Genomic DNA, 22029 nt, shown 5'->3' on the forward strand with positions numbered 1-22029 from the left:
TATATGTGTATGTGTATCTTTCCATATAAATATGAAAGAAGTTAAAGAATTTCTCTAAACAAGTCCTTCCACTATTATTTTAAATATTTTTTTATTGCTTTTCCCTCAATAGCATACTTCTTTATTTTTTACCCATTAGATGATAGTCTTAAATGTATTTTTGAAGTGTATTTAATTACTTTCTTCTAAGTAAGAGACTGAAATAATAAAATGACAAGGAAAGATTCATAAAGTATCACTTATCACTTATTATTAAAGAGCACATAGCAACTGTGAATTAAAGCTTAGTAAATATCCACTGTGTAATACTCTATCCTGAACTTAGGTGGAATTCCTTAAATAAAAGAGAAAATGTATTATTCTGCTTTTCACATAATTCAAGGACCAAAGGAATCTTCGAAAGTCCATTTTTCTTTCTCTGTAAAATTTATACTGATCTTTTAAAAAACACTTCTGGGAAGACAACACAGGCAAACACAATCTCCCTGGTAAGCATTTATGAAACATGAGGTTTTCAAGCAAAGTCATGTTTAAAATTCTCCTTAACTATTAAATTATTTCTAAATAGGTTTATGAAACTCATTCATTCAATGAATGTTTATTGAGCTTCTACTATGTGCTAAGCAAGGCACTAAGAATTCACTCGCAGAGCCTTTAAGCATAGAGCCCTACATCCTGGCATGTAAAAACTGACTACTGAGTAGCTCCAGGCACCCATTCAACAATCTCCATGGTCATCCTATGTGATCTAGAATTTTGGGAAAATGAAGGGATGCTGGAAAATACAGCATTCTGAAGGGAGAAATCAAAGGAAAATACTTCCTTCCTAAAACAAATAAAAATTTAAAAAAAATCCATATTAAGAATTTGAGTCCTATGGTCAGACACCTATGAATTCAAATCACAACTCTATCAATTTCTACTTGTGGAGTTCCTGTACAAATTTCTCATCCTCTTTAAGCCTTGGTTTCCTCAACTGTAAAAATGGGGATAATAATAAATACCTACATCATAGGATTGTTGGGAAGTTCAAACACAAAATGCTAAATATAGTCACTGGCTTGTAGCAAGTACAGTAATCAATAAATGGTTGTTATCACCATAATCGTCACCACTACCATACGCTCTTTAAATGACATGCACTTCATTTTTGAAGTTGTTTTCCAAGATAAAAATCCATGAATTTCAATGCACATTCCATAACAATACCTTTGTGCAGAGAGCCTCAGCTTCAGATATTCTTCCAGTATCTATTAGACCAGTGACAGCTTGTGAGAGAGACCACATTTCAAGAGATTGGTTGTAATTTTCAAAGAATTCTTTGTCTTTAACTGTAAACCAGAAATGTTGATGTTACTTTCTTCTGCAATTTATATTGTGTACTCATAAGACTAACTGGTTGCAAGAATATTACAATTAGACTTATCATGCATATACAGTTTTTAAAACTTACATGTACCACTGGAATACTACAGACTATCCTGACATGAGACAGGTTTCTGTAAAGTTTCATGGTGGGGGTATTTGTGGCTAAATAAGTTAAAGCCTCATATACTTGTGACTTACATAAAAAATCACTATATCTATAGTAACAATGAAAAGAATTCATTGAAAATAACGTAAAGATTTACTGCTATATAATAGACACAAAATGTGCTGCACATATCCAAACTACACAATTCGATGAGTTTTAACATACGTATACATCAGTGAACCACCAGCACAATCAAAACCATGAACATATTCATCATTATCAAAAGTTTCCTCTTGCCCCTTTGTAATCATTCTTCTGTCCCCAACTCACCCCATCCATCCTCCCTTAGCCTCTGTTCCCAGACAGCTTCTAATCTGTATTTTGTCACAACATACCAGTTTGCACTTTCTAAAATTTCATATAAGTGGAATTATATAGGATAAATGCTGTCTGGTATCTTTTACAGGTATTAAATGGTGAATTATATTCATTTTCAAATATTAAAGCAACCTTGCATTCCTGACCTAAACCCCACTTCATCATAATGTATTATTTTTTCTATGTGTTGTTGGGTTTGAATTACTAAAGTTTTGTTATTAAATTCTCTCCATCTATATTCATGAGTGATGTTGTTCTGTAGTTTTCTTTTCTTGTAATGTCTTTGCCTGGTGTTGGCATTAAGGTAATGCTGGCCTCATGGAAAATGTCAGAAGTGTTAACATCTCTTTGATTTTCTGGAAGTATTTGTGTATAATTGGTATCATTTTTCTCCTTAAATGTTGGTAAAATTCATTAGTAAGTGTCAGCTTCAAGATGGCTGACTAAGCCAGGTATGGTGGCTCACACCTGCAATCCCAGCACTTTGGGAGATCAAGGCAAGAGGACCACTTGAGCCCAGGAGTTTGAGACCAACCTGGGCAACACAGCGAGACCCCTATCTTTACAAAAACTTTAAAAATTAGCTAGGCGTGGTGGTGCACGCCTATAGTCCTAGCTTCTCAGGAGGCTGAGGTGAGAGGATCGCCTGAGCCCAAGAGTTTAAGCTTACAGTGAGCTACGATTGCACCACTACACTCCAACCTGGTCAACAGAGTAAGTGACATCCTGCCTCTGGCGGAAGTAAAAAAAAAAGGACAGCTGACTAGATTCATCAGGTACTCACCTGTTCATGGAGACAAACCAAAACAGCAAGTAAATAATCACATTTTGAATAGATTATCTAACAGAGAACACTGTAAATAAAGAGAAGGAAGGAAGGAAGGAAAGGGAAGTGAGGCAGCCTGCTCAGGATTGGGCCAGGATCAGCTGGGAGCCTGGAAAGGCTCCCTGATGTAGGGAAAGAGTAATTGAGAGACACCCAGCTGTCTACATTCCTGCCTTGGACTCCTACAATCCCAGCCACCTTAACCTTTGTGGGCCCTGAGACTAACATAAGGAGCTGCCTGAAGACTACGCAGTGGCACTGCTCTAGAGAGGGAGCTCACATTGAGACCCACAAAACCCCAAGTTCTAAGAAGCTATAGCACAGTGCCACTTTGATAGTCTACCCATTACCAGACTGCATCCTGGGGCACCAGGGGCCCCGCAGCCCTTGCATCTCCACATCCCCAGCACCTCACTGACAGCCACTATGGGCTGTGGTAATGCCAAGGCATGAGCAAAGCACATGCGCCCCTCAGCCACCTGCCTACAGCTGCTCCCACTGAAATCAACCACACTGTCCCCAATAGCAGGGCCATAGCACAGCTGCTGATGCCCCCACCTGAGCATTCCATGGCAGCCTAGGGATCATCTCATTCCTCCCTACCACAGCCAGTGCCTGCATGCATCATCAGAGGAACTAAGGACAGGTCTGCCGGGCGCAGACCTGAGCACCCACCCAGAGGCCTGGGGGTTGCCCAGCCCAGTCTACCACCACTGACACCTGAGTACTCTTCTTGGGGTCTGAGGTTGGGCCCACCCAACCCGCGGTTAACACTGGTGCTGGCACCAACCTGCACATACCACCTGTGGGCTTGGGTACTGGCCTACCCAGCCCATTGCAGCAAACACCAATACTAGTCCAGACTGCTTGGGTCCCAGAAGATTGTCCCACCACTGCCACTGCCAGACCCATTCCACATCTGCTGCCCAGGGGCTGAAGAACCCACCCAACCCATCCAGCCACTGATGCCATATCCAGCACCCAAGAAAGCTACCTAGAGGTCCAAGAATTGGCCTGCCTGGACCCATGGACACCAGTGCCAGCGTAAGTCATCCTGGGGCCAAAGGACGGCATAATCAGCCCACCACTAGCATGACTTGGACCTGAACAGTGGCCCACCTGGTGTCTCAGATCCCAGCAAAACTTTATGACAGCCTCTACTAACAACTGCATCCTAAGCCACTGAGGAAATCACAGACACCACTGACACTGCTCAACATTTACTAAAAAATAACTAATAACCTAAAATTAATTTAGTGAACAACTATTGTCCCAAGACAAAAGTAATCTATTTATTAATCAAAGTAGGTTAACCTATGTGTAGATCACTTTTTTTTTAAATATGATTTTGATAGGAAGAATATTATCCCCTCAAAGATATCAGTGTCTAATCCTTGAACCTGTGTATATGTAACCTTACATGGCAAAAGGAACTTTGCAGATATGATTAAACTAAGGAGCTTGAGATGGGGAGAGTATTCTGGATTATGATTTATGATGGAAATCTGCTTTCTGTCTAGGCTTCTAGAATTCTGATGATTGTGATTGATAATGTAGGCAGAGGGTGCCTGAGTAACCAGATGGGCTTTACTAGACAGAAACATTATATACAATGCTGCTTTTTTGCTGCTAGATAAAAAAGCATACTCAATATGCCTTTTCCTAAGCTAGGCAGAAGAAACTTACGTAAGGATTTCTCTAGACTTTGTCTTATGTATCTTTTTATATAGACAACTTTTCAATGAATAAATTTATAGATTTACAAAGTAATGCTAACTAAATCTGATTAGAACAACAGCTACCCTAGCCAAGATTCCCAGGAAGAAACAAAGGACAATTTCAGTGCTGGTTTTGATAAAGGACTGCATCCAGGTCACCTCTGTCCTAAAACACTGGTCAAGACTCAAAGCAGAAAATTGCCACAAAAATGAAGATTTCAGCTAACAGAACATATTGGACTTTTTAGCTATATAGAAGACAAAATACATATGTCCATCACATTTCTGTACAGCTGTTAGATCTGCGGATTCTTTAATGAATGTATTTTTTATAACAATATATGCTGAAGTTGTTTTCCTGATTTAACCATTTAAGGAATCTGTATTAAATCATGTATAAAAATGCTTTTTAAAACTTACTTGAAGCAGAAACGGCAGATAACAATGCCAAGTACAAATCTATCCTCTTTGGCTGAGAGTTGTTCACTAGAGCCAGTTTGTCATCTGCATGACAGGCTGCCATTAGCCCGGCCCAGATAGCAGGGTCACCTACAAACAGGAAAGACAGTTAGAAGTCTTGTTAATATCAACATGTTGCTGAAAAACTATCAAAAATGAGAATAAGAGTTAATATCAACATGTTGAAAAACTACGAAAAATCAGAGTACAAAAAGAATTGTATCTCCATAAAAATTCCACTTTTTTAAAGGAAAACTAAATCACACTTGTTTTCAGAGACACATTACTACATCCGTCTTTCAAGATTTGCCATTTTTCCTAAACATATCAGAAGATGAGAAATACTCTATTAAGATCTTCTTCTGTGGCTGGTTAGCTCAGTTGCCTAGAGTGCTATACACCAAGGAAGGGGCAATTAGATCCACTTTTGTTTGACACCAAGGACAAACCTCAGATAGACACTCATCTTCATTATTCAGCTCTTTTTTTAAAGGCTTTGTCACAGAACAACCAAGATAACACAATGTTTTTAGTTCTTAAGAAAAGTTTGAGCAAAAGGAAAGGTTCAAGATTTTATCTATGTTCTAACAGGAAAGAATGGAAGTCACTCTCTCACTCCAAGCAAAGCATTTAAATAATTATATATTCCTTCGTTCATTTGATATTTCCTTCTTTCACATCTTGACAGCAGTTTCAGGGGAGGGGGGAAGCCTGACAACAAGCAGTGGGATGGAGAGGTAATAAGAAAAAGACATTATGCATATAGACTCCCTTTTTAAGCAAGTTCCTTATGAAAAGAAAAAAATGGGAAGAGGATTTCTGGAACTTAGAGGTTTTTATTCATTCGTTTGACCTTTTATTTTTATAAATCTTATTTTGTAGTTTACTTCAACAGTTAATATTTTAGTCCTGCTACCCTTAAATAACAAATCAATGATTTAAAATCCCACAAGGGGGTGCTAGTTAAACAATACAGTCACTTGATCACACTTTTTAGCTTTAGTTTTTTTGTTTGTTTGTTTTTTATTTCAGCATATTATGGGGGTACAAATGTTTAAGTTACATACATTGCCTTTGCCCCACCCAAGGCAGAGCTTCAAGCATGTCCATCCCCCAGACGGTGAACACTACACCCATTAGGTGTGAACATACCCATCCCCTCCATCCCCCTACCACCTGCCTGACACCCAATGAATGTTGCTACTATATGTGCACATAAGTGTTGATCAATTAATACCAATTTGATGGTGAGTACATGTGGTGCTTGTTTTTCAATTCTTGGGATACTTCACTTAGAATGAGCTCAAGCTCTATCCAGGATAACACAAGAGGTGCTAGATCGCCATTGTTTTTTGTGGCTGAGTAGTACTCCACAGTATACATATACCACATTTTAATAATCCACTCATGTATTGATGGGCACCTGGGTTCTTTCCACATCTTTGCAATTGTGAACTGTGCTGCTATAAACATTCTAGTGCAGATGTCTTTTTATAGAATGTCTTTTTATCCTTTGGGTAGATGCCCAGTAATGGGATTGCTGGATCAAATGATAGTTCTACTTTTAGCTCTTTGAGGTATCTCCATATTACTTTCCATAGAGGTTATACTAGTCTGCAGTCCCACCAGCAGTGTATGAGTGTTCCTATCTCTCCACATCCACACCAACATTTATTATTTTGGGACTTTTGATAAAAGCTATTCTCACTAGAGTTAAGTGATATCTCATTGTGGTTTTGATTCGCATTTCCCTGATGATTAGAGACGTTGAGCATTTTTTCATATGTTTCTTGGACATTAGTCTGTCTTCTTTGGGCTTGTTTGATTTTTTAGTGCTGATTTTCCTGAGTTCTATATAGATTCTAGTTATCAGCCCTTTATCGGATGTGTAGCATGAGAATATTTCCTCCCTTTCTGTAGGTTGTGTTTGCTCTCGTGATAGTTCCCTTGGCTGTGCAGAAGCTTTTTAATTTGATCAGGTCCCATTTATTTATTTTTGTTGTTGCTGTGCCTTTGGGGTCTTCTTCATAAATTCTTTCCCTAGGACGATGTCTATAAGAGTTTTTCCAATATTTTCTTCTAGAATTCTTACAGTTTCATGCCTTAAGTTTAAGTCTGTTATCCACCATGAGTAGCTTTAGTTTTATATTCTTTTTTATCTGAATGCTCCAGCCACTGTATGCCTCCTATCAAATGTGTGAAATATGTATCTATTTCATTTAGATGGTCAGTATTACTGCTAATGGTATAAGAATAAAATCACAAGAATCATTAAAATCTATACAGATGAAAAATCTTTATAAAAAATTAAATATATACCTTCATGTTATGAAATAATTTCTGCCCCAGATAATAACTATCTTATTTTAAGTAACATAGACATTATCAAATTCCAGAATAAACAAATGGGTACCATTCCCTAGAATTTATTTGTAATGAGATCTGATTACTGCATAATGAAAGGCACATGACTAAACCTTAGGGTTTTAGGTCTAGCAATGCCACTAATTAACATGTGGTAGCTTTTCCTTTGGGATTCATTTTCTATAAAACAAGGCCGAAGTACCATCAAGTCTAAAATTCTATGATTCCAACTGAAGTGGACTCAGTTTCTGAATACTGACTTACTCTTAAGATTAAGCGAACAACCCCTTTAGGGATCTTATGGTATTACATGGTTTAGATTTCTGGCAGGGGGATGGAACATAGTGGGCAGCAATTTCTTCTGTCACAATACAAACGAATTGCTGTTTCTCTTAACTCTTCCACAGATAATCAGCAACTCCAATGCTCTGTGAAATAAAGTGACACTGGGATAATAGATAAACTACAAAACTAATAATTTTAAACTACAATTTGCTGAAAATACTTCTTAGTATCACAGAAACACTAATCTAGCAGAAACTGGATTTTCTTTTATTCAATTCTAAATTCTTGGGATTACCTTTAAATTCCTGAAAAGACTCCTTGGTATAACATTTAGCAAAACTGTACTTTGTTCAACTAAAGACCTACAAAGACTAGATGTGTAGTCACCACGTATAACTACAATTATATTCACTTTCATTGGACTCCTAAGTCTCAAACAGGCACTCATTTTCACCACTCAGTCCCTGTTTTAAGCACATTATACAATGACTCTGCTTCCTTGAGTATGTATGTATCCAGATAATATGGGAAAATCAGAGGAGATCATTAGAGAAGACTTGCCTGGGCAATCTAAAGTTTATGGCCTTACACAATCAAAGGCTAATAGATCTTCTATCATTCTGTATCCACAATAAGAATTCTTGAGACTAAGTCTATCTAATATTTGCTTGAGAACATCTCCAAAAACCAGAAATGTATCAATATATAATATAGAGAAATCCAAATGTTTAGGGTCTCTTTTTATTCTGACCACGTCAAAATGAAAGTAAGGATAATCAACAGGATACTGGTCTGTTTACTTATGTTATAAAATAGTCCCTGAAATGTTAGATATTTTGTAGCTTAGTTAGGATCTTTAGAATTTATTGTAAAGATAACATTGAACCTATTCTTTGTACAATCTGTTTACCAACAGTGCCTAGCCAAAAGCAATAGCATTCTGGTCTAACAAATGTTTGAAGTGCTCTAGAGGAATAAATTTTAATGCTGTATTTTGTGTTTAAAATAATATTATGTAAAAGTACACCTTATAACTCTATATTTCTAGGCATTACAGTCCTCTAGGTATTTTTCCAGTAGTGGTAATGGACGCATGCTGAAGTAGTCATATGCAATAGCTAACTCCGGTGAGGTCATATAAATTGGCATTTCCAACAGTTACCACACAAGACACATCCCCATCCTTCAAACTACAAATATCTAAATATGCTTATTAAATAATTTAGTAGCCATAAGTAAACCTCTTTAAACTAGAATGGTAGAAAATGGAAGTAAAACTTCTTGAAAATACACATATAATTCAGATTTTCGTTACTAGGTAATAGAGTATCTTTAAGTAGGCATTCCTTTCGGCCTGTTCCAGTAATTAATTCTCTCTTAATTATTAGTGGCCAAAAGCAGACAATCAAATAATATGCAAAATCTTAAAACATTTTCTTAAAATTCCCTTTTGTCTTATTTTCTGGAAATAAAAACTTTGTTCCTATAACTCACAAATGCAAGATTGATAGAATCTGAATGAATGAAATGAATATTATATTCACCTGGAGAAAGGAGTGCTGCCTTCTGAATGGTCTTTAGTGCAATATTCTTTTCATCTTCTGCTGAACTGCTTCCCATTGCCAACTGATTTACTGCAGTATACAGTAATGCCTTCTACATAAGAGAAAAGAAATATTTTAACCAATTTTCTTTGTAGCTCCCTGTCTTTTAAACTCATGAAAGTATTTGATATGATGTGACTCCTAAAGCTATTAAGAAAAATTATTTAATTCCTTCATAAATATTACTTAACAATTCGAACATTTCCTTGGTACTAGGGCAAACTAACCTTCCCATGATTTGAGTCCAGAATATGAGCCACGTTTCCTGCTACAGCGCCTCCCTGTAATTGAAAATACTGATTAGACAAATGCAACAACTTTCATGAAATAGTAAAAATTAAGACAAAATCTTTCCATTAAATCATTTGAAAGGTTTAGTTTTATCACATTCACAACTTCTAAACTCCTTATGTATCAATTATTAATACTGTTTTAAAAGACTAGTATTTTTGTGAATACTTTTCGACTATGATCATTTCAACTCCACTTTTAAAATATTCATTCAACAGTTCAAAAGTTACATGATTTTACAGTGGTACCAAATAAATGTGCACATTTTCTAACAATATAAAAGAGATCATGGAAGAAAGACTGAAAAAGAGACAGGAGCAGAGAGGACGGAAGGGAGGAAGAGATCGAAAGATAAACTAACATGGTTTTACTCCATGAAAATATATAGTATTTTTTAAACTTCCATAGTCCCTAGTAAAATAAATAACAACAGTTCAGAGCACCATGAAGCTCATCATTGCTTCAATAAGCAAATCAATACTAAAAATAAGAAAATATATGCAGCATCACAGAGTTTTCATAAGGTCAATTTGAAATCTATAACCCTTAAAAATTCAATTATTAGACATTTTACCTGGAAAAGAAAGTAAATTACAAGAATGGTTTCATTTTACATCAAAAGTATACTGTAAGGCCAGGAGTGGTGGCTGACACCTGCAATCCTAGCACTCTGGGAGGCTGAGGTGGAGGATCGCTTGAACTCAGGAATTTAAGACCAGACTGAGCAAGAGCAACACCCCGTCTCTACTAAAAAATAGAAAAAATTAGCTAGGCAAGTAAAAATAGAAAAAAATTAGCCGGGTGTGGTGGCGCATGCTTGTAGTCCCAGATACTTGAGAGGCTGAGGCAGGAGGATCCCTTGAGGCCAGGAGTTTGAGGTTGGTGTGAGCTAGGCTGACGCCACAGCACTCTAGCCTGGGCAAAAGAGCGAGACCATGTCTCAAAAAAAAAGTATACTGTATCTCTCATTTCATACCAGAAGTGTATCAGAAATGTTTTCAAAACTGTATTTAGCACACAAATAAAGACTGCTGAAAACATAAATAAACTTTTTTAAAAAGTCAATATAAAACAAATAGAAGATAGATTAAAAAGAAGAAAGTCAACACAGCAGAGTAGAAGGATTTGGGAGTTAATCTGGGATTGAATCCCATCATCACAACTATTAACTGATTTTATACAAGTTATTTAAACTCTGTGTCTCAAGTATCCTCCTCCATAAAATGGACAACAATTATAGCTACTTCACATGGTTGCTGGGATTAAATGACAAAATATATAAAAATGCTTAGCAAAGTAGCTGACACATAATAAAGTACTTCATTCCAGTGCCTAATAATTATGGTCTTCTAGGTTCTCTGAGTCAATTAATTCACTGAAAATAACTAAAAACGTGAGCTAAAACTTTGCTACTGAAACTGTGGCCTGTGCACCAGCAGCATTGACATTCCCTGGGAAGTTGTTGGAAATTCAGACAATTGGGCCCCACCCTAGACCTACTGAATTTTAACAAGATCACCAGGTGATTTCAATGGCACAAAAGTTTGAGAAACACTAGGATAAAATATTAAAAAACCATATTCTTAAAAGCATTTAATAATTGACAAGATATTAAGGACTTACCAGGCCAAACCTAAAAGGGAAAAGTGGAATCCAGAAAGACAAGTGAACAGGGATGCCACTTCTGCCATCTGCAGATGCTAACAAATTTTAGTTTTCGTCTTAAATTAAAGATGGGCTACAGCGACAGAAATTAAAGCCCAGGGCTCACACAAGGAGGGGAGTGTAAAGGAAACCGACATCAGAACACGCTGAGCTCCCAAGTGGCTACATGCTCAGATTCCAGGTGAATCCAAATTAAGCCAAATCTCAGATGACCTTGTAACCCAGGCACAGAGGAGCCTGGTTGGTCTAGAAACCTCAAGTTCTAAGCCTTATATAAGGTAGTCCCAGATTGGTAGAGCTCCTAAGCACCTGGCAGAAGCAAATACAAACCCTTTCTAAAGAAAGGTACTTTAATTTTAAGCTTCAAATTATTCCTACGAATAATTTTCAAGTACACACAGTCAGGTAAACAAAGAAACAAAGCCACCATGAGTGAAAACCAGTAGGACTAACAGAAACAGAAACAGAACCACAGACTTCAGATATTGGAATTATTAGACATGGTAAGTGTTCAAACCATAATGTCTATTACCATTATGTTTATCAACCAGTTAAGTGAACTATGAAAGGACATATTAACCACAGGAGTTAACACAATATAGAGTCCTGAAAATGTCTGGCTGTACAAACTACAATACAGTATATAATCCTTATAATCAGTGACTTCATCTTTACACTTACATTTTTGGATGCTAGCAGTATTGTAGTTCTTATTGTCTTACCTTTAAGAAGCTTTTAAGTAAAATTCTCTTTTGAGATTCAAAAACACATAGCTAATGCTCACTACATGGCAACATTATGTCACTTTACGATACAGTCATTAACATAATGTGTATGTGTTCAAAAAGATTTTCCTACTTCTTTATAGCTCCCACAATACCCAGAACAGTACAATAGTACATGGAGGAAACTCAGTCTAGTACTTGTTGAATGACTAAAGGAGAATTTGGTTAAATAACAGAACTCTCTTCACCGTATTAATTATCTTCCAGAAAAATAATGCTATGACTTAAAATTATAACATTTACCACATCACAAGTTATTGTAGCTTTTTGCCAGAATTTAGAACACTACTCACCTTTGCATTTCGTTGAGCATATTGAGCAACAACTCGGGACAACAGAGACCAAAGAGCAGGGTCACCCGGGTTACTATAGAGATCACCAAAAGTAGCAGGCTTAGAGACAGAAGTTACTTTAATCACAAAATGTACAAATAACTAATATTTTATTAATTTTAAAAATCTTTTAGACACCTAAAAAAGTTCATATTAATTGTCTATGTTTGGTTGAAAGTGTCTTAATTTTTAGAAAACATACTTTATATCTCTAATACACAACAACAGTCCTTATGAAAAGAAGGAAAAATCAGCAATGTGATTATAAAGCCATGAGACAATTAAGAAAAGTTAAAGAAATTTAATACATTGTGTTCAAATAAGACACAAAGAGATTAAAAATTATAGGATAAATAATATTGTACACCAGGAGGATGACTTCTAATAAAAATGACATCATAAGGAATAAGCTTTCCACTAAAATAATTTAATTTTTAAAAATATAACTAACCAGCAAAGATTGTGAATAAAAATGAGCTATGGAAGGAAAAGAAACTACAGATATACTACTACTCAAAATAAAATAAATAACCATTGTTGCTAATGATAGCTTTCTATTTTCCAAATTTTGAAGACATTAATTAATGTTTAAATGGCCAAAAATTCCTAATATCATCAATCTGGACAGTATCAGATAACAGACTGAGAATATTACAAACTTGGGAATAAGGGCTTATATAACAAAACAAGGTTTGGTTCTTAACCTAATTAAAGGCCAAATTTGTCAACTGAATTAAAAGAAAAATCCTTATAGGTGAAATAAGATGTATAGTCAGTTACCTGGTCCTATGTAAAATTTCATAAAACCAGAGTTTGGTTTCCAAAAATATATACTTACCTCATTTTATAGTCTTAATAAAGTCCAAATGTCGAAGACAACCACATACGGTATAATCAGGCCCCAACTTCACAAATGCAGAATTTACCTGTGAACAGCTTTAGAGGTTTGTCTTTGCACGGCCACACTGCGGCCTTGGAGTGCATAAATTGCTGAAGTAAGAAGGCACCTCTGATAATCATTGTCTTTGCGTTTGATGTGCTTCAGTAACTCATTAAGTGCTGCTTTTGACAGGGTAGCATCTTGCATTGCCAACCCTAGTGCACACAGGGCTTGAAGGCTTTCTGCAGTTGGTTCCTTTAAGATAGAGCTGTAAATACATTTGCAAATTACCTATTAGTCATGACTACACTAGTCTTTATCCATAACTATTAAAACATTTAATATTTAGTATAAAAAGCAATTTACTTAAAGATTCACCAAACTAAGCCCAGCTTTAAGATTAATACAGAAACAGTCCAGGTGCAGTAGCTCACACTTATAATCCCAGCACTTTGGAAGGCTAAGATGAGAGCACCACTTGAGGCCGGGAGTTCAAGACCAGCCTGGGCAACATAGAGAGAACCTGCGTCTACAAAAAATTTAAAAAATTAGCCAGGCCTGGTGGTATACGCCTATGGTCCCAGCTACTCAGGAGGCTAAGGTGAGAGGATCACTTGAGCGCAGAAGTTTGAGATTACAATGAGCTATGCACCACTGCACTGCAGCCTGGGCGACAGAGTGAAACTCTGTCCCTAAAAATGGAAAAAAAAAAAAAAAAAAGATTAACATAGAAACAAACTGGTGTTTAGAGACGGTAATTTCCCCAATCATCTGAAGCAGTTAAATGTATCAGTGGCCTTTCTCAGAGCAACAACAGCCAAATTTCTTTTTCGGTCATTATATCTAAACTTTAGAAACAAACATAAATTAATCTCTTTGGATCTCAGTTCTAGGTAAATAATTAGAACAATTTTGCTAAGATACTGGGTTTCAATAAAATCCTAGAATGTACGAATAACCAAGAAAAAAGAATCTCTTCAATATATGATTTTTATCATTCCAATAAAGCTTTTTCCTACTTTTCTGTCTTACTGAAACCAGCACTTTCCATAAAAAATATAAATTGTTTCTATATCACTATACTCTTGAGTATTTTTATAATTTAGGAGAATTTAAATTTTCAATGTTTACATGCAAAATTGTAGATGTCTTACACTGGCATTTTAAAAAATTCTAACTTTTTTTTCAGTTTTCAACTGTGAAATCTGATTTAGCCTTATTAAAAGTCAATAATGTTTAGGAATCCTTGTTAATTTAAACGAAGAAAACCTTAGCTCTCTACAAATTTAATGATGCTTCTAATAATTATTAACTTTTATACTGTAATAAAGCAAAGGAACTTTTAAAAACTTTTAAAACATAGTTCATTAAATATAACCAAAATATTTATAACATTACGAAATATCGTATACCTACCACTATGTCTTTGGACTATTTTTGGAAGGGGGAAATTAAGAGTTTTGCACTTAATTTTGACAAACAGGTATGAAAACATGAATTTTTTAGGCAGCTCTGGAGTATATAGCTTACTTAAAGTATTCATAGGAACTCTGTTTATAATAAGAGTTAACAGGTGTAGGAGTCCAAATATGGAAGTATGTCAGGCAGTGTCATTTCTATCAATATAAATAACCACGTTGTCAACTGGTATAACTAAAAAAGCAAATAGTAAAATATAAATTCCAATATTGATAAAAAAAAGAAATTCTGATTTGTGCTTTGGCTCAAAAGGAAAAACCTATCTACTCTAATACTTACTAATATACAAAATCTAAATTAGTACTGAAATGGACTACCTCCCAATTATATTAAGCAAACATGTGCTAAATGCTCAGTACCTGCATGTTGTCTTCTACCACGTTCTAGGAATTTTACATGTGATTATTTAATACCATAAAGTCTATGAGTTTGGTAAACAGATTTTTTCTCCCTTATATAATAAACTTATTCCTAAACTCCTTAAATAAACTTATTCCTTATTCCTTAAATAAATGTCTAGGACACTGCTCATTTCTCGATATATGAATGCCAAACAAGATCAAAGAATGGGTAACAGTTAACTTTTCATAGAAAGAAAGTCAAAGAAAAGAATGCCAAGGGGTAGAAAATGGAAGCAGATGATAGTGTTAAGTTTGAGTGATGACATCCAAAGAATCAAAAACAAGGACAGAAATGTAGATCAGAAAAAATACCCAGCCCTGGATCCAACAACATAAAACAGAGGGTAAAGGTTTTTCTTCACATAGGGAAGTGGAAAAGGAAGATTGTATTTGGTTATTTTTTTCCCACCTCCACCAACGTTCAAACTGATTTTGGTTACTGTTTTAAGTAGTAACCAATTACTAATCTAATTGCATCTAATGTGGAGTTACTTTTGTCTTTGATCTAATCTGGAGATACTTTTGCTACTGATTGTAGTAATTATTAACATACATAATTCTTGTCACCAAAACACTTGCAAAATCGGGTTCTCTGAACATGTTGTACATAGCCATAGATACACATTACAAGGATGTATCCATATAAAGTGACAGGATTTTCTTTTAAATTGATTGGTTTTCCCTGAACAGCAAAGAGAAGAAAGAATTGCTTATTTATTATATAAGGAAATGACTTTAATCATGCAGGATAGGACAAAAATATCACAATCAATAAACAAATGTAAAGCCTATCCTATAGAAGTGGTTCTCAACTAGTACCATCTAATCATCTCCCCCAGCCTCCACCTTTGGGGATGGGGCAGTTATGGAGGCAAGTTTTTGGGTGTCACCATGACTGAGGAGTGTCATTAGCATTTAATGGGTGAAAGAACAGGGATATGAGTCCTACAATGGGAGGACACTCTGTACTATGACGATTTGTACCATTCAAAATGCCAATAAAACCCTCACTGAGGATCACTATCCAATAGCATATATTAATAATTGACTGCTTTTGAAGGAATAAAGTTAACTTTCTTAAAAAAAGGTCAAGAAGTCAAAAAGGAGTATTATATAAATAATAAACATCACAGTTATTTCATTAATTTATTCTAAAAACATAGAAATAGTTGTAAGTTCAATTGGTATAATTTTTTTAAAGATTCATTTTTAAATGAACTTTTTAATAGGTTAACTTGAAAAGGAAAGAGGAAAATATCTCTCTGGGAACCCAAGAGGCCAAAAAACAAGCCAGTTACAACTGCCTTCATTAAAATGTTAAGATCCTACTGATCAGGTAATCAGTTACTCTTTTAAAAAAATATATAATAAAAATAAACAACAGAGTATAGGATGGTTTTGAAGGGTTGGATGGATGCAGGGCTAAGAATTAAATCATTATCTCTAGCTACACCTACAACTGTCAATTCAGAACCAGGTGGGCCCAATTGCTTTTGTTCACCCAAAAGTTCCTAAGACATTAAGAACTTCATTTTACATTACTCCAAATCTCAACTCAAATATTTAAGTATCTGGTAGCATTAAGTGTTGATGTCAATTATACATACCATTTAAATAGCAATGTCTTGGCTACATCCATTTTTCCTTGTTTATATTCTGTTATTGCCAGAGCTGTCAAGATATGGGCTTTGTCTTGCTCTGATTTAACAATAGACAAGGCTCTCTCATAGGCTGTTATACAGAATTGGAAAGAAACAAAAAAACAGAAAAAATAAAATAAATAAATCAATCCTGATTGACAAATGTAGGATTTTTCCTGTCCTAATCCTATTTTTTTAGTAACGTCTAACTAAAATTATATCAGCCTATTCTCTTGTTTTCAAGCAAACAGAATAAAAATTTATAATAATCTAACTTGGTTTAGCTGTTCCAAGATGATTCTGGGGATATTGTTATGATTACTATGTGACAATCCTCAACTTCTACCTTTAGACTCTATTGAGAGTTGTAGGTCACAATCTTTAAGCAAAAGCTTAGGCCTTTGGTGGAGGCCTGCAGCCACTGAGATATCACCAAAATTCCCATATGCAAACCAGCAACTCCATCAAGCAGTAGATACTTAAATGAGCTGCACACATATGAGATAAGTCTATACATGTAAAAATGTACTCATTTGCCATTTTGGAGATATCAAAATCTATTACTAACAATGACCGAGGTCTTCATTTATCAGAAATTGATATTTAAGCAATGTAGAGTAGTAAATGCTAACTCACATATCTGCCATAAGTGATCGTGGGCCTCAGTTTCCTCATCTGTATAATACTCAGCTCATAACACTACTATAAGGACCATTCATAAAGTGCCTAGTGTCACTCCTGATGACTAGTCAGATTTTAATAAACATTGCAACCCCCAGGCCATCTCAATATTACATCTTTCTGCATGTAAGTTCATCATGATTAAACTCTACTCAACTCTAGAAAAGATGTATTCTTTAGCTTCACGCAATATACTTACCTTCACTGCTCTCTTTATATAGCCCCTTCATAAATAAAGCCAACGCGAAACCTATGATGTCTTCTAACTCTTCAAGGGGCGTTGACTTAAAGGCCTCTATAGCTTTATCATATTCACCAATAGAACTAAGAAACAAAACGCAAGTTATTTGTAATATCAGAAGTAATTTTTACTTGTAGCATCAAAATATAGAGATGTAATTACACTAAGGCTCTTTTAATAACTTCACCTGCACTTCCTTTTTTATAGTAGCAATTCAGTAAGCTATAATCTATTAGTATTAAAGCTGTAGAAAAGACATATTAAAATAGAAGGCATGTCACAAATAGGACGTACTGGGGAGATTTAATATCACACTTTGCTTCTTTTAGATTATATGTGAATATGTCTCTTTTTGTTAACAAACTTTAATTAAAATCCAGAATTATAAAAATAATTTCAAGTTGACTTCTATAGAGAACTCTAATTTTTTTAAGTTTAATATGTTAGTTAAGTATTATCCTATTAGTACAGTTCTAGCATCTTTGACAAACTTAAAAGTTATAAAATGCCTAGTGAGGATCAGGATCACACCTAGCTTTTGGGTAAACTATTTATATACACATCCATTTTTTTGGAGAGCATACATAGACACACTAAAATTCCACAAACAAAACTACACATTATTTTTTTTTGTTTAATAGGGAGAAAAATATAAATTGTATCATCATATATGATACTAAAGTACAATCCTTATTAATAATACAAAAAACAACTTGGTTTTGCTTATTTAAACATGAAGGAAAGTTGTATAAGCTCAGCTATCATCATCTAAACAGAAACACTTTATTTTTGAGATTCTTATTCTTATTCTGGTATCCGTCACTATAATCTGAATCTGTTTTAATTTTTTTTTTTTTAATTTACAGAGTTCTTTATTTTAAGAGATGGGGTCTCACTATGGTGCCCAGGCTGGTCTTGAACTCATGGGCTCAAGTAATCCTCATGCCTCAGCCTCCTGAGTAGCTGGGATTACAGGCACATGCCCCGCAGCTGACCTGTTTTTATTTTTAATGTGCTACTGAAAATATTTTTATGTTTAGGAGCAAAAAATACATGCAACCTTTGCTTCTAAAATAAGTTTTATAAAGGTGAAAGAAGTTACGAAATCAATAAACTCAAATTTTGATAAATATTTTGATAAAGGAAAGAGCTATCTTAGATTGCTTATGGATACATATGTACATTAAAAGTGTTTCGTTAAATAAACACTATCTTCAAAAATGTGATTACTTCTGTGGAGGAAATAATGAAACTGAAGAAGGGGACTTCAACTTTATCTGTAACTTTTTCTTTGAAAAAGAAACCTGAAGCAAACTGAGTGAATTTTAAGATGTTACATTTGAGTGGTGAATTCTCATTAAATTATGCTCTATATTTTATTACTTACTGCATGTTTGCATATATTATATATTTCACAATAAAAACCAATTAAAAGAAAACAGATAACCTTTTTTCAACGGAAGGTACAAATTTTCTTCAAAAATATTTATATTACACAAAACATCAAAACTAAAAAGAATAGATACTTTATTCCAGATACTCTGCAAACTGGTCGTCATCACCTCACCAGTCCTATAGCTTTCATCAGAAAAATTCAATAGATTCACAGAATTAATGGGGAAAAAATACACTTACCATAACAATCTGCCATAATTTCTTATTGCAACATTACAAGTATCTTGATCTTCCGTAGTCTGTAACAACAAAATTGCCCTTAAAAAAAGAAAAAGGTATTTCAGTTTATCTATGTGCAAAATAGCATTTTTTCACCCTTCCATGTAAATGAATCTACAGATTTTTGTTCTCTTTATTTAATTCTATTAATTCTTTAATGCTAGTTCTAATAGCTTATTCATATTTTATTAAGTTGGTACCACAAAAGCACTTAAATATACTTAGATTTTAGATTGTCAGGAAAATAACATAAAAATGACCTTTTAGTAAGTGAAATCCCTTATTACATTTTACTTCTAAATATTCCAAAAATCTAAATATGGGAAACGACTATGTCACAGTTTTAACATATTTGGAAATATAGAAAAAAACCCTTGAAAATATTTATAAGCTACTAGTTTGAGTTAGGAAGACAGGAAACTGAGTGTTTTCATGTGCTCTTGCCTGTACATACAGAAAAATATTTAAAGAATAGTGAGTTGAGGGAAGGGAACAACTCATCAGAAGTCCCTCGAGGCTTAGAATAAATATACTAACCTGCTGACAACATGTATTTCCTTCTCATGCTCAGTTCCCTATGGGCAAGCAGGGAAATGTCTTAACAACTGAAAAGAGCTGGATATTTAGTAAGATTTTTTTATCTTCTTTTCTGTTTAAAGAGAATTCACTAGGGAAAAAATATCCAAGATAGGCTTTTTATCCCCCTGATATTGCATGAAAAACAAAAATTTGCTACAGAAGCCTAAAAGATAGTATTCCAGAGATTAAAACTATATCCCTGGTTAGATTTATGCTTAATTTTTGGTTTCAAGCCTCAAATATTTGTTTAAAACGAAACAGCAGTGGTGATCAGCCAAGAAAGAGTGGTACATATCCAAGTGACTAGGGAGCTGTCATTTAAAGCCTAATGTGTAACAGATGTTAGATACACAATATTTGCAATAATAACACTATGCAAAAAAAAAAAAAAATAGCAAGCACCCTACTGCCTAGTTTTCTCTGTTTAAAAATCCTGCTCACTGTGACATTCTATCATATTTATACAGTTTACTGGTACATTTATTGACATTACAAGAAAAAAAGTTGTAGTTTTTCATAAACTTTCTCTCTACATATACCTGAAAAAATAACTTCTTGATTATTCGGCCTCCAGTACCATCTAGTGATTATTCCTTTGAACTACAGGGAGATCCATAAAAGGATATGGCAAAGCATTTGGATCATCTCAATTATTTTTCTATCTAACAAGGCTTCTTGCAAATATTTACTTAGATTTAGGACAATAACGTGCCTCAGAGGTTAGGCAATCAGGTCTTTTAACTTTTCATGTAGTAGTTATTCATAAGATCAATAGTTACTTTCTTATCACCTACCCATTAATTTGCAGAGAATAAAACTTTAAGCAGATTTCATTTCCTACTACTCTCCAGGTTGGTCATTCCATTCTAGTACACTGGCTTCCTTGTTTCTTAAACATGCCAGGTCCACTCCTGATTGGCACTGCTTACTCTAGCTATTCCTTCTGCCCAAATAAACAAATGGCTTGTAGTTTCAGTTCATTCAAATTAGGCCTCAACTGCCTCCTTAGTACTGGCTCTTAAACCCATCTGAAATGTTACTTCCTGTCCTAACATTCTCTGGCCCTTTACCCCAATTTAATTTTCGTTCTTAGCAATTTTTATCATCACAGATGTTTATTAGCTTATCATGTGTCTCTTGCCACCAGAATATGAGCTCCGTGACAACAGGGTCTCTGGCTGTTTTAATTCACTGTTTAATTGCCAGTGCTAAGGACACTGCTTGGCAAATAGTAGTTCAACAAATATTCACTGAATGAATATATAGTACATAGTAAAGTGATTCAAAAAAATACATCACAATGTTCTCATTGCTTGTCTGACTGAACACATGCTCATACCTAACAAAGCGAGACAAGTTCTTAGGGGACAGATTTTTCTAAAACAAAATCTGAAGGGTTTTTTGTTTTGTTTTGTTTGTTCTTTCTTTTCTCGCAATTTCTCTCTCAATTTCTCCACACACCACCCTTCCCCACCCCAGGATGAGCAATAGAAACCAAAATATAACTGAAAAGTTTCACCTTCCAAGATCTAATAACATGCAATAAAAGATCAGGAAAGGAGTCAGAACATTTATTTAGTACCTTCTTCATGAAAGAGACTAAATTTTAAAAAGCTAACTGATAAACAAAGACTACATTGCAATTAAATGTAGTTTACCTTTGGTATGCATCTGCTGCTTCCTTTTTCAGTTGTAGATGTTCATTTAAGTAGCCCAACATTGTGAAAGCTGGAGCATAATTCTGAATTCTTTCTGGAAATCCAGAAATATCTTTACATATGCATACTGGTTGCATCCATAAAATATTAGTTTTATTTTCAATTTTTTCAGTATCTTAAACACCAGATTACCTCCCAAGATCACTGGCATTGCTAAGAATACTGAGCTAATTTTATCCTGAATATAGTATGCCGGTAATTGTTTCATAACTCTTTTAAATTACTGAATAATATTCAATAGTTATATATGGCTTCTAGTTATGTTTTAGAGTTTAAACATTTTTATTCCCAAAGGTATATAATAACTTGAAATTGAAGCTCACATTAAAACTAGTCATGAGATTTACAAGGAAATTCAGTTCTTTCGCTAATCACTTAAGCTTTCCTGTGATTAAATTTATTAATAGGAACAGTTTCTCTTGATAGTTCTGTTCTAATCTCTGTGTATTTTAAAAAATAATTGGCCGGGCGCAGTGGCTCACGCCTGTAGTCCTAGCACTCTGGGAGGCCGAGGTGGGCGGATCGTTTGAGCTCAGGAGTTCGAGACCAGCCTGA

The 22029-nt window shown here is 34.8% G+C and overlaps 1 protein-coding gene across 1 annotated transcript in view; it reads right to left on the bottom strand.

The window, feature by feature from the left end:
• Window positions 1-22029, bottom strand: part of TTC37 (tetratricopeptide repeat domain 37) — a 73977-nt gene that overhangs the window by 17093 nt on the left and 34855 nt on the right. Inside the window, 11 exon segments of the mRNA XM_012644774.1 lie at window positions 434-481; window positions 1142-1331; window positions 4817-4945; window positions 9049-9160; window positions 9336-9389; window positions 12143-12215; window positions 13108-13329; window positions 16549-16672; window positions 17462-17586; window positions 19139-19216; window positions 21415-21508. Coding sequence (XP_012500228.1) covers window positions 434-481; window positions 1142-1331; window positions 4817-4945; window positions 9049-9160; window positions 9336-9389; window positions 12143-12215; window positions 13108-13329; window positions 16549-16672; window positions 17462-17586; window positions 19139-19216; window positions 21415-21508 — 1249 coding nt within the window.

Source organism: Propithecus coquereli, unplaced genomic scaffold, assembly GCF_000956105.1.
Source record: "Propithecus coquereli isolate 6110/MARCELLA unplaced genomic scaffold, Pcoq_1.0 Scaffold22, whole genome shotgun sequence".
In the NCBI taxonomy this organism is placed as follows: domain Eukaryota; kingdom Metazoa; phylum Chordata; class Mammalia; order Primates; family Indriidae; genus Propithecus; species Propithecus coquereli.